This window comes from Oryzias latipes, chromosome 4 (assembly GCF_002234675.1).
Source record: "Oryzias latipes chromosome 4, ASM223467v1".
Lineage (NCBI taxonomy): Eukaryota > Metazoa > Chordata > Actinopteri > Beloniformes > Adrianichthyidae > Oryzias > Oryzias latipes.
The window spans coordinates 27,600,703-27,612,530 of NC_019862.2; the positions used below are offsets into that span (position 1 = coordinate 27,600,703).

The following is an 11,828-nucleotide window of genomic DNA, read 5'->3' on the forward strand; positions in this document are numbered from 1 at the left end:
TTGTGCTTGGATGACCTGATCTCTTTGTGGATTAGACTCTCACCAATCTGAACTAGAAAGTACCGGTTTTAGCCCTGCTTCTGTTAGTTTTCTTTTGACTCCCCCTTCCAGCTCATTGTGTACATGTGAATACCATTTGAAACGTTTTCCAGAACACGGGAACGCTCACCTTCAGGTTTCCCTGCCTGATTCATCACTCTGTTATCTTAGGAGATGAAATGCTGTTCTCACAAACATTCTGTGCTGCTTTAAGCCGTTTGTGATGATTCAGACAAATTCTGACAGCATTTCCTGCCCAAATGAAACTCTGATAATAGACGTTTGTAGAATTACTGGCAATGAATGGATAAACATTCATGTGGTGTTTATGAAGTACATTACTTAAAGAAAAATCTTGATTCATAATTAATTCAAAAACTATAAGAGCTTTGCTGCTGTCATGTCACACAGCTAATTCAGTTTTTATTACTACTGCTTTGCACAACTACTCACACACACATACACACCTGTAAAGCTGAGCCATCAGTATGTCATCATGCCACATGTGCTAAAAATAAAACCAACGGCCCAACGGAATTTCATGGGTGTCATCTCACCAGCTTCCAACAGAGGGCAGCAGGTCCATGCTCATCTGATCCCATGTTCAGATGCTTCACCTCAGCCGAGTGTCACATCATTTGTTTTGTCAATGGAATTTTCCTTTAATAGAAATAATTAATGTTTTTTTTCTGTTCATAGACTTAACCACTGCTCGTTAATGGAAATTTCTAATCAGCCAATCACATGGCAGCAACTCAATGCATTTAGGCATGTAGACATGGTCAAGATGATCTGCTGCAGTTATTCTGTGATTTTCACCCACAACCATATAGGATTTACAGAGAATGGTCTGAAAAAAAGAAAATATCCAGTGAGCAGCAGTTCTGTGGGCAACAGAAAGCCAACAGGAGCTCAAATGCCCACTGGCTACAGCCGAGGTCTGCAGAAGAGCATCTCTGAACGCACTACATATGAGGCAGATGGACTACAGCAGCAGGATACCACCCTGGGCACCACTCTTGTCACAAGAAGAGGAATTTGAGGCTACAATTCATCCAGACATACCAAAACTTGAGTTTCTATTTCTGCTGCTGCCTTCAGATGGTAGGGACTTCCACATGAAAGCATTGATCCATCCTGCCTTGTATCAACGGTTCAGGCTGGTGGTGGTGGTATAATGGCGTGGGAGATATTTTTTTGGCACACTTTGAACCTCATAGTATCAACTGAGCACGGTTCCAACACCACAGCCTACACATGAGTATTGTTACTGACAATGTCCATCACTTTCTGACCACAGTGTACCGTCTTCTGAAGGCTACTTCCAGCAGGATAAGGCGCTGTGTCATAAAGCTGGAATCATCTCAGACTGGTTTCTTGAAACATGACAATGAGTTCTTGAAACATGACAATGAGTTCTCTGGACTCAAATGGTCTCCACAGTCACCAGATCTCAACCCAATAGATCACCTTTGGGATGTGGTGGAACGGGAGATTGGCATCATGGATGTGCTGGCGACAAATCTGCAGCAACTGTGTGAAGTCATCATGTCAAAATGGACCAAACTCTCTGAGGAATGTTTCCAGAACTTTGTTGAATCTTTTCCACCAAGGATTAAGAAGTTCAGAAGGAAAAAGGGGGTCCAAATAGCAAGGTGTAGCTAATAAAGTGGTCGGTACACGTTTGCTTCTGGCTTAACGTTAAAGATTTGTCTTTTGGTACCGTTTATCAATCTCACCGTGAAAAGTACGTTTAAATGCTATATTTCCATGTCTTTGTGTCCTTAATTAAGACGGAGCAATTTTTTCTACCTCATTTCCATTCTGCTGCTGTTTCCCGTAAAGTCTCGAGCATCAAGTATCAAAAGCAGATGAAGCTCTGCAAACTTTGTACTGCAGAGGAGAACAAACAAAATCCAGTCCTTCACTCTTGAAATGATTGTGTCATTATTAAGTAAAATGAAGCTCTACTAGCTGTGAGGTGGTGTTGAAATCCTTGTAATAGTAAATAAAAGTCTAGCAAATTATCTCAGAAAATTGTGAACCAAACAAGACAAAAAAACAGTTGAAAGTTCCATAAATGGATGCTTCTGTGTTCAACTTTAAATTTTTTTCCCCTAAGCCTTTTTGTCGTAGCAACGCTTTCAGAGCTTGGCATCAGATTAATGATCTTGTGTGGAACAGAGCAATAATGAGGTACAAGTGTTCCATCCGCAGCTTTTGATGAGCAGCTGATGTCCGGCTCATCAGCGTAAGAGGATGCACAGCAATGCTGAGGACACTTCAGGCCTGCCTATGATTACATTTACATTGCAGGCATGTGTGGCATCTTGACAACACAGCTGCACCTTTTGTTCTGCTCCATTAATTTTTCCGCGCATCAAGCCCCTTCTGTGGTCTATAAAGCTGATCTGAGATACTTCTGACCCTTCATTTATGATGTTCTCCCACAGCTACCACGGTTTAACTCAAACAAGAGGTTTCCAGTAACAAAGAAACACGTTCATCCAACTATTTTCAATTTTATGGTTACAGCATACAGTATGTGTTTTTAAATACCCTAATACAAATTAATCACACAACTCTTAACAAAATGGAAAAGTACTTTTGAACACATGTGCAAAATAAAATTCTCGAAAACGAAAAAACTAAATGCTACCACAGCATTTATCATTAAACTTGTTTATGTATTTAACCTTGATTTGAATGAAAGAACCACTGAGATCAAGTGCTGTTTTATATGGCCAAGAGGTCGGCACTAGACGCCAAGCAAAGCAGTTTAATCCTCTAAAACCTTTCATATCATTTTTGATCAACACATTACTGAGACTCCTATCTCATTAACATGACCCAAACTTTCTCCAAAGACCTATTGTATGTAACTTGGTCCATGTTTTCCTCCCTGCAGTTCATCATCATTCCACTAGGGGCAGTAGAAGGACTTTTCTTGCTTATTTCAAAATGGCTGCTTTCCTTAAAATCTCAAAATCCCTTTTGGTGGGAATAGTTTAGGTAAGTTTAGAAACTTTATGGTAAGAATTACTCATCTATTGTTATTCGTTTTTTAAAAATGACTATTTGCTGTGTTGAAATAATGCAAAATTTGTTGACATTTATTTCTTTATATTAGCTAGGCAATGCAAAAGAAAATGTGTGGATTAAATCTGAGACAGTGGGTAAATGTTTGTTTTTTTCCTGAACACTCATGTCAAAGTTTTTGCACCTTAAACTAACATCGTTGTGAGCAAAAACTTACCAAATCAAACAACATACCATAATTGATACTATCTTTTTCTTGTAAAAAGAAAATCCATACTGCAAATAGCCTATTTATGTTTGGATTTCATCGAAAAACATCTTGATTTAAAGAAAGAAATTTGAATTTTCTGTTAAGGACTGCCAGGACTGCCTCTGTCTCACTCCTGGCTCACGTTGATCATCTACAGCTCTTTACGTTTCTGTCAATTACCATCAGTCTGTTTACAGAAAGTGTCTGGTTTTCAGTTCCTCCTGGTCAAGTCATCTGCTCTGCTCTGTCACCTTTTCTGTTGCTCCATGGTTTTTGTCATCTTTCAGTATGTGTCTTAAATGTTTTGGTTTCTGACACATTGCCGGGTCTCCTGCCATTTTGGGTCCTACACTACCGATTCCTGAAATGATCAGTAAGATGGCCAGCATGGAGTAGAAGGGTTTTGCTTCAGTCCCAACCAACCTTTTCACAGTGACTGAAACGAACCCCAGAAGTATGAGGTTCCATTTGTGCCAAAAATCTGTTTTTGTGTCCATGGAACCTCATACAGAAGAATCCAGGGCTTTGTTCCTGTGGGGATCTTAGAGTCATATCAAGAGAAAAGGTAAAATGCTGCACTGCTTTAGGCGGGAGAGCATTAGCTGTCTGAATAAAGCACTGAGGTCTAAGCTGGGATTAGCTCTGCAGCGCAGCATACAGCCAAGGGATTTCTCTTTAACCTTATGCCTTGGGTGGTGACAAGAGGGGGGTGGGACGATGATAATTTCAGTTATTGTTACTTCAAATCAATCTCACCGTGCCACACATGGAAATGGCATTAACAGTTAAATCAATATCTGAAGTTTTTGTTTTTACTTTCAAAGGCGGAAAAATGAATTGTGTTGGACATGCTTGCAGGTTTTTCAGTTGAAGTGAGACGCTCATACTATACAAACTAAATTGTTGTATCTGTGAATGATACTGACTGCAGAAATACAATACAGCTGTTAAAAAGCTTAAAGAAGAAACCCGCCCTGTGTTGAGTTTTTCTGCTGTATTTTTTTCACTAAAGACAGTCTTTCTTTATATTTAAAGTTGTGCTTTGCTCCAATTTTATTTGTAAGATGAGGATTGATGAAAAACCAGACTGCAGTTCTTTTCCTGCTCAAAAAAAAAAAAAAAAATTTTTAGAGTTGAATTGATTCACTTTAATTCCACAAATTGAGGTGATTCTCTTTAGTTTAAAGAGAAAACCTGTTCTTTTCCTGCAGAAGAACCTGAAGGTTACAGCGAATGAAGGAAGGATGTAATTGATATTTTTATTGTGCTCACAACTAATAGTGAGAGATCAATACTTACAGGCACTTATGAGTGTAAAAGTATGGGGAAAATACTTTCCACGATGGCTTCCAGTCTTATGTAAGAAGTACTGAAACTTTGTTCTAAATGCAACATTTGATGCATAGCTAATGTGATTCATGAAGCTGCGGGGAAAAGAGAAAAATGAAACATGTTGAGTTTACTGGATGAATGACATCATCTCCCTCAGTGTTAGAGCTGAGGTGGACGCCGTGACAGTAGATGAGGTGATGGACTCCTCCTCTGTCTGTCCTGGGAGCTGTCAGCTCAGTCTGCACTGATCTCACGCAGCACAGCTTCTAAATGCTATATTAAGGCTAGCATTTAGCTTTTTCTTTTTTGTTTTTCTTTTTTTTGGTGAGCATGTGAGGGGACAAAGCTGCTGGAGCTATAACTGGATTCAAACCAACAAAAACATTCATGATCGGGAAGATGGACGAGAGAAGTCAGAAAAAAAATGACACTTTGATCGGTTGGATAAATTGTGAGTGAAACAGCTTCAACCAGGTAAGTTAATTCTATTTTTCCGTCACGTAGATTCAAAACTAAAACTTGTTTGTTCAAAGTCACTTTATCTCATGTAGCAGGAGAATTTCCTATGAGTAATTCTTACAATGTGTAGAATGTGGTTTAAACCAAGAACAAGGGACAGTAAGTAACAACATCACATTTGACTGCTTTTTAACTGGTTTTAGAGCCAAAACTAATAAATCTATATGAATTATCAAGAATTATTCATTTACATTCATAATAGCCTTTAAAAACAAAATATTAAAGAGGAATTAATATAAAAAATAAAGATTCAGAATATCTTCACCAGGATTTGTTGCATTTATATATAACATATGTCTTTCTTATTTACTCCATTTTCTCATTATCTATCTGCACATGCTGGACCCGGAAATTCTTGGCATTTGGCGTCGGTTTATTGAACTTGACTGATGGTTTAACCCCCCCCCCCCCCCCCCACTTCCAAAAAGCAAGCAAAGGTCTTTACAGTCAAAGAAATGGCTGCAGAACAGCCTTCGTTCTCTGTGCAAACATGCAGGCGTGCAGGAACAAAACAGTGCACACCTGCTTTCCCCTTAAGTCACTTTTCCAACACTCAGCTTCTTGGCAATTCTCTCAGTGTAATTGATTTGGAGGGGGGGTGGCTTAAGTTCTTGCTCCCAACACTAATCTACCTGAGTGCACGTGTTGTAACCACTGGTGTTAAGCAGACATCAGTGAGCATCGCAGAAAAGGACGGACTGGCCAGTCAGTAAAAAAAGCTGTCAAAATAACTTGAATTAATCTAAAAAATAATCTAAAAGGGTGATTTAATGCACATGCACTGACAGAATGCTATTGTTGGGATTGTTGTTCTTTAACTGGGTCCTAATAGACTTAAGCTGGAGCATACACCACCCAGCAGAGCAGCTACAGTCCACTGTAAGCCATAGCTGATGGTTCACAGAAACAGCCACTGATCTTGTTTAGTGTTTAAGGACATAAGGAGGATGTATTTTTAGTTGCTACTCTGGCACAGAGGGTGAAAAGTGGCGTGCGGTCAACATAGCACTTCTTCTGAGTCCGTTTTTTCATGTTACTGTTTGTGTTACCTGTCTGATGCAGGCAAACAGAAGTGTATACAAGATGGCAAAAGTCTGCAGTGAAACCTCCCTCTCAGCACGCCAGCGGTTGTCCTCAAACCCGTCTGATGATGAGCTGGCTGTCATCGAAAATGGGGGGAGCAGGTCGGAAAGAAAAAAAGAGAACAGGTTTCAACTTTTGTGATTAGCAGCAAAAGAAATATACATATTTTGACCCTTTTTATTGTCTGAATTTGTTTTCTGTAAGTAATAATGAATCACTTTTCCTGCCTGCTATTTTCTAGGATCCAGTCTCTTAGTGGAAGCCTGACCCCCAAAACACACACTGGTGCCACAGCAATGGCAAGGTAAACACACAATTACACCACAAAAGCATTTGGAACTCTTGTAAGCCTTTACCACCATAACACGCCTGTTTTCAGCAACTAACTAACATTTTCTTTTATCAGTTTTGAGAAATTGGGGTTAAGCTCCTGGAAAAAGTTTAATCAAGTTTTGCCTTTTTAACTAAAACTACTAATTCTTCAAGAAGGTTCAAAAATAAACAACAAAAACAACAATTTCTTACCATAAAAATGTAAATTGTTCAACTTGCAGCTTTGCAACACCAATGTCAAGTATGTGAAACACATAATTCTCTTTAACCACATTAAATGTCCATTGCAGCATTCTGGAACCAGCTTATTCATTCATTCATTTTCTAAACCCGTTGTGTCCCTTTCGGGGTCACGGGGCTGTTGCAGGGCCACGATCACACACCCATGCACACTCATATTCACACCTATGGACAATCTAGAGTAACCAATTAACCTATGAAGCATGTTTTTGGAGTTTGGAAGGAAGCCAGAGTCCCCGGAGAAAACCAATGCATGCACGGGGAGAACATGCAAACTCCACACAGAAAGGTCCCCCATTGGTGTTCTGATTCAGGTCCCCCAAAATGAAATGACTTGAACAAGAGCGCAAATCACCGCACCACAGTGCAACCCTATTTAAATTTGAGAATAAAAAAAACTTAATTTTTTAAAAAACATCTTAAAACCCATTTTAATCGCCAGGCTTTTAGCACAGCATGAGACTCTGCTGGTCTGGTCGGGTTTGGTTTAACTATTGCATTTATTTTATATTTTGCTTTTACCTTTTTTTTTAAACTTTTGGATCGTTGTTTTTATTGCTTGTAGATTTTAATGTTTGACTTTGGTCATGTCAAGGTGCCATATAGATAAATAAACTATAACTATAAACAATCCTAATGCTAATGCAACAAATTAAGGTCAGTGCTTTTTAAAAAAAACGCTTTTTTGATGAAAAAAATTTGAAATTGTCAACCTGAAGGGATACAGAAATGCTGAAATGGTTTTCCGCTGATCTCTTTTGTCAGTTTATAGGAGATCAGACCGTTACTTACCTCAGCAGGCAGAGTTTTTCAGATTTTTTCCCCCTCAGTTTTGAAAAAAAGGAAAGATGAGCCCTCTTGCAGTGATCTTCCTTTAGGAGCCTTACTTCCACACAAGTCCGCTTTGTCTTCAGCTCTGATGGACAATTCCATCATGACCCCATTTGTGCGTTTCATAGTGATGGATTGATGTCAACGTTTTTGCCTGCCTTGATCTCCTGTTCAAGACAGAGGAAAAAAACGGAAGCAACAGGAGCTGCAGCAACACAACCGAATGTAAACATCAAACACACCGCCAAAAATGTCTCATGTCTAAACTGTGTTGTTCAGACATCTGCAAAGGCTTCATGCCAGAAACCACAGCAAAATGTCAGGACCGTCAGGCTGTATCAGCAGTTTTTACAGTTTGCTCCTTGCCTGAATGGATGTCACCTTCAGCTGCTTTACCTCCTGCTGACCATCTAGGCTGTCTTACTTCTTCTCCATGCTGCGGAACTGGACCTCCTTTAGAATGAACCCCCCTGAAGAGAGGCGCGACTCTTTCCTCGAGCGTTTCAGAGGTCCTAAGCTCAAAGAAGCGTCCAACGCAGGGAACAGGTCAGATGAGGACAAGCTTCGACACAGAAGGTAAGAACCTGGCTTCTGAGGAAGAAACCTGAACACAGTTTTAAAATCCTTTAACATTGGGTAGGACAAAAAATAATATCCAAAATTTTATTGCAATAAATTATTTGCTAGTTCCTAAACTGAGGAAACTGCAGCCTCAGTTGACGTAATGTTTATTTTACTGTTTAGAGAAAAAGTTCAAGTCAGTGTTATAGTCTAAAACGTTCAATTTACATCTCGCATGATTTAGAAAATAAATTATTCTAATATTTTTAAACGATTACAGTTCAAAATTTGAGTAAAACGTTGATAAAAAAACAAATTGTCTGACATTTTTAAATGAAGTGCTCACTGAGTGTGTATATATCTGGACAAAGAAAATAAAAGAATAAAATCCTTTTTTTTGTACTCTTTGTTAGTAAGTGGCCTCTGGCTACTTACAACATGAATAACTGCAACAACACAGACGAGTAAGTGCATGTTTATGTGAGACTGTAGATAGAGATTTTTTTTTCATAATATTAACTTTGGTGGTATTTTCGTATTTTCTACAGTCTAAGAAAGCTTTTCCTTTTAGTTTTTCTTTTATTTAATTACAGTTTGGATAAGATTATACATTAAAGGACTTTTATAGAAAGTTATGGTGTTGGCTTTTAAAAAATTTAAGATTTTAAGTTTAAGCTGTGCCACAAAATAATTCTCCTGCAGTTTAGGGCCATCTGCTGGGCAAATATTTCACCTACACCATATCTTTCAACTCAGTCCTGATTTAGACCCCCCCCCCCCCCCCCATGTAGTCAGATCCCACTGTCCGTCCATATGGATTAAGTGGAATCATTATGTCACTGTACGATTGTGATCCCTAGCAAAAAGGAGGATAAAAAAGATGAGATTAAGAAAGATGAAAAAAAGGAGGAGAAAAAAGAGGATGATGGCAAAAAGGAGGAGGAAAAGAAGGATGAGAAAAAAGATGAGAAGAAGGATGAGAAAAAAGATGAGAAGAAAGATGAGAAAAAAGATGACAAGAAAGACGATAAAAAGAAAGAGGAACCCCCGTAAGTACACTAGTTGAATTTTGAATAGTTAAAATGACAGAAACAAATTTGACCCAGCTTCATTAAACCAAAATAAAGCCTCATGCACGAATAGAACACCTTGATTCTTCCAGGAAAGAGGTGTGGATCATGGATCCATCTGCAGACCAGTATTACAGATGGTTGACCGTCATCGCTGGGCCAGTGTTTTACAACCTGATGATGATCGTAACAAGGTTTGGCAGATTGTAACTTTTTCTAGTGTAAGACAGAAAGAGACAAATTGTGTGCATCCTTGTGTTGCAGAGCAAGCTTTAATGACCTGCAAAAATCGTATACAAAGCTGTGGATAGTCTTGGACTACACTTCAGACATAATCTACTTAGCAGACACATTTGTGCGTTCAAGAACAGGTATAGTAGCGGTGTGGTTTGGTGCTCCGTTGCTGGTTGGGTTTTGTTCTTCTTCACCTGTCCTTTTCTGTCCTTCAGGTTACCTGGAACAAGGTCTGCTGGTAAAAGACTCAAAAAAGTTAAGAGACAAGTACAGAACAACATCTCAGTTTAAGTATGACATGATTGCAATGATACCCACGGATCTGTTGTTCCTACAATACGGATTTGACAATCCAGAGTTCCGGTTCAACCGCCTCTGCAAGATCCAGAGGCTCTTTGAATTTTTCGAGCGGACTGAGACCAGGACGAGCTTCCCCAACATGTTTCGCATCAGCAATCTCGTACTTTATATCCTGGTCATCATCCACTGGAATGCCTGTGCGTTCTTCTCAATTTCAAAAACCATTGGCTTTGGTTCAGACACTTGGGTCTATCCCAATATTAGCCATCCAGAGCATGGCCGCTTGGCAAGGAAGTACATCTACTCTCTGTACTGGTCCACACTGACACTCACCACCATCGGAGAAACTCCAGCCCCTGTCAGGGATGTTGAATACCTATTTGTCATTGCGGACTTTCTTACGGGTGTGCTGATTTTTGCTAGTATTGTAGGTAATGTCGGTGCCATGATCTCTAACATGAACGCCTCTCGTGCGGAGTTCCAAGCGAAGATCGACTCCATAAAGCAGTACATGCAGTTCAGGAAGGTCACTAAAGACTTGGAGGCCAGGGTCATCAAGTGGTTTGACTACCTGTGGACAGAGAAGAAAACCTGCGATGAGAAGGAAGTCTTGAAAACCCTTCCCGACAAACTTAAAGCAGAGATTGCCATTAACGTTCACCTTGATACGCTAAAGAAGGTCAGAATTTTCCAGGACTGTGAGGCCGGTCTATTGATTGAACTGGTGCTGAAGCTGCAGCCTCAGGTGTTCAGTCCAGGAGACTACATCTGTAAGAAGGGGGATATCGGCAGGGAGATGTACATCATTAAGGAAGGAAAGCTTGCAGTGGTGGCCGATGACGGAGTTACTCAATTTGTAGTCCTCAGTGATGGAGCGTACTTTGGAGAAATCAGCATCTTAGGAATCAAAGGTAGCAAAGCAGGTAATCGGCGAACCGCCAACATCCGAAGTGTGGGATACTCTGATCTCTTTGCCTTGTCCAAAGACGATTTGATGGAGGCACTCACTGAGTATCCAGATGCCAAGAAAGCTCTGGAAGAAAAGGGAAAAGCCATCCTGATGAAAGACAACCTAATAGATGAGGCAGTGGCTAATGCTGGCGCTGACCCGAAAGACCTGGAGGAGAAGATTGTCAAGCTTCAAGGCAACCTGGACATGATGCAGACCAACTTTGCACAGCTCATGGCAGAGTACACCTCCGGACAGATGAGGATAAAGCAGAGGGTCACCAAGATGGAGGAAAAAGTAAAGTCCATGAAACCAGAGGATCTTTCTGAAGTGGTGGCTGACAAGGACAAAAAAGTCCAGTGATACATAGATGTTCTGGAGAACTTGAAAATGCTGTTTCGCCATCTCAAAGAAATGCCCACATTTCTAACTGTTTCTACTGCACGCTCGTTCTTTTCATAATGTGTCAAAATGTATACAGCGTATGTTTATGTGTATGCTGGCTGGGAAAACAATGTGTGGAGAAGAAGCACCTATGTCTGCCAAAATAATGGCTCCTCGTGACCGTAGACTAGCAGCAATTATTTTTTTATCAGCCCAAAGATTTTTGTGGAAAATGTACTGATTAGTGGACTCAGTGTTATTCTGAAATGCACTGTCCATTTCAATGTATTACCTCATGAAAATGTACAAACTAAAATATGAGTTCTGTACATGGGTTACTGTCAACAAACATCCGCGGTTGTAAGGTTTATTTGTCAATAAACACTTAAATGCTATTGAGGTGCACACATTCTTCAAACAATATTTTATGCAGGGGTATTCTGGGGCCAGGTCTTCTCACACAGACCAGATCATCAGTTTAAACTTTCCATTAAGACCTGGTTGTGTTGAGTTGTTCAGTTGAGCTTTTCTCAGGTCATTTGAAACTGCACAAGTCTTTTGATTGCTAAGGGTTTATCATTGCAGATGTAAGTTCAAAAACTGTATTGATTTTTGGATAAAATTTATTGCACAAGACCAACTAAAATGAACACATTTGAAGATA

The 11,828-nt window shown here is 39.8% G+C and overlaps 1 protein-coding gene across 4 annotated transcripts; it reads left to right on the forward strand.

Moving 5' to 3' along the window:
• Positions 1–4,569: 4,569 nt before the first annotated feature.
• cnga3 (cyclic nucleotide gated channel alpha 3) lies at positions 4,570–11,559 on the forward strand. 4 transcript variants are annotated; one of them, XM_011474420.3, is made up of 9 exons: positions 4,570–5,134; positions 6,242–6,387; positions 6,504–6,566; positions 8,081–8,242; positions 8,641–8,691; positions 9,088–9,276; positions 9,390–9,491; positions 9,562–9,668; positions 9,747–11,559. In XM_011474420.3, exons 2-9 carry the CDS (start codon positions 6,263–6,265, stop codon positions 11,141–11,143), a joined length of 2,196 nt encoding a protein of 731 aa, XP_011472722.1. In that variant the 5' UTR covers positions 4,570–5,134; positions 6,242–6,262; the 3' UTR covers positions 11,144–11,559. The 4 variants fall into 4 exon arrangements, with proteins under 4 accessions (XP_011472722.1, XP_011472724.1, XP_004068340.1 ...); XM_011474422.3 differs by having other exon boundaries at positions 6,242–6,363; XM_004068292.4 differs by having other exon boundaries at positions 4,571–5,134; positions 8,126–8,242.
• The last annotated feature ends 269 nt before the right edge of the window (positions 11,560–11,828 follow it).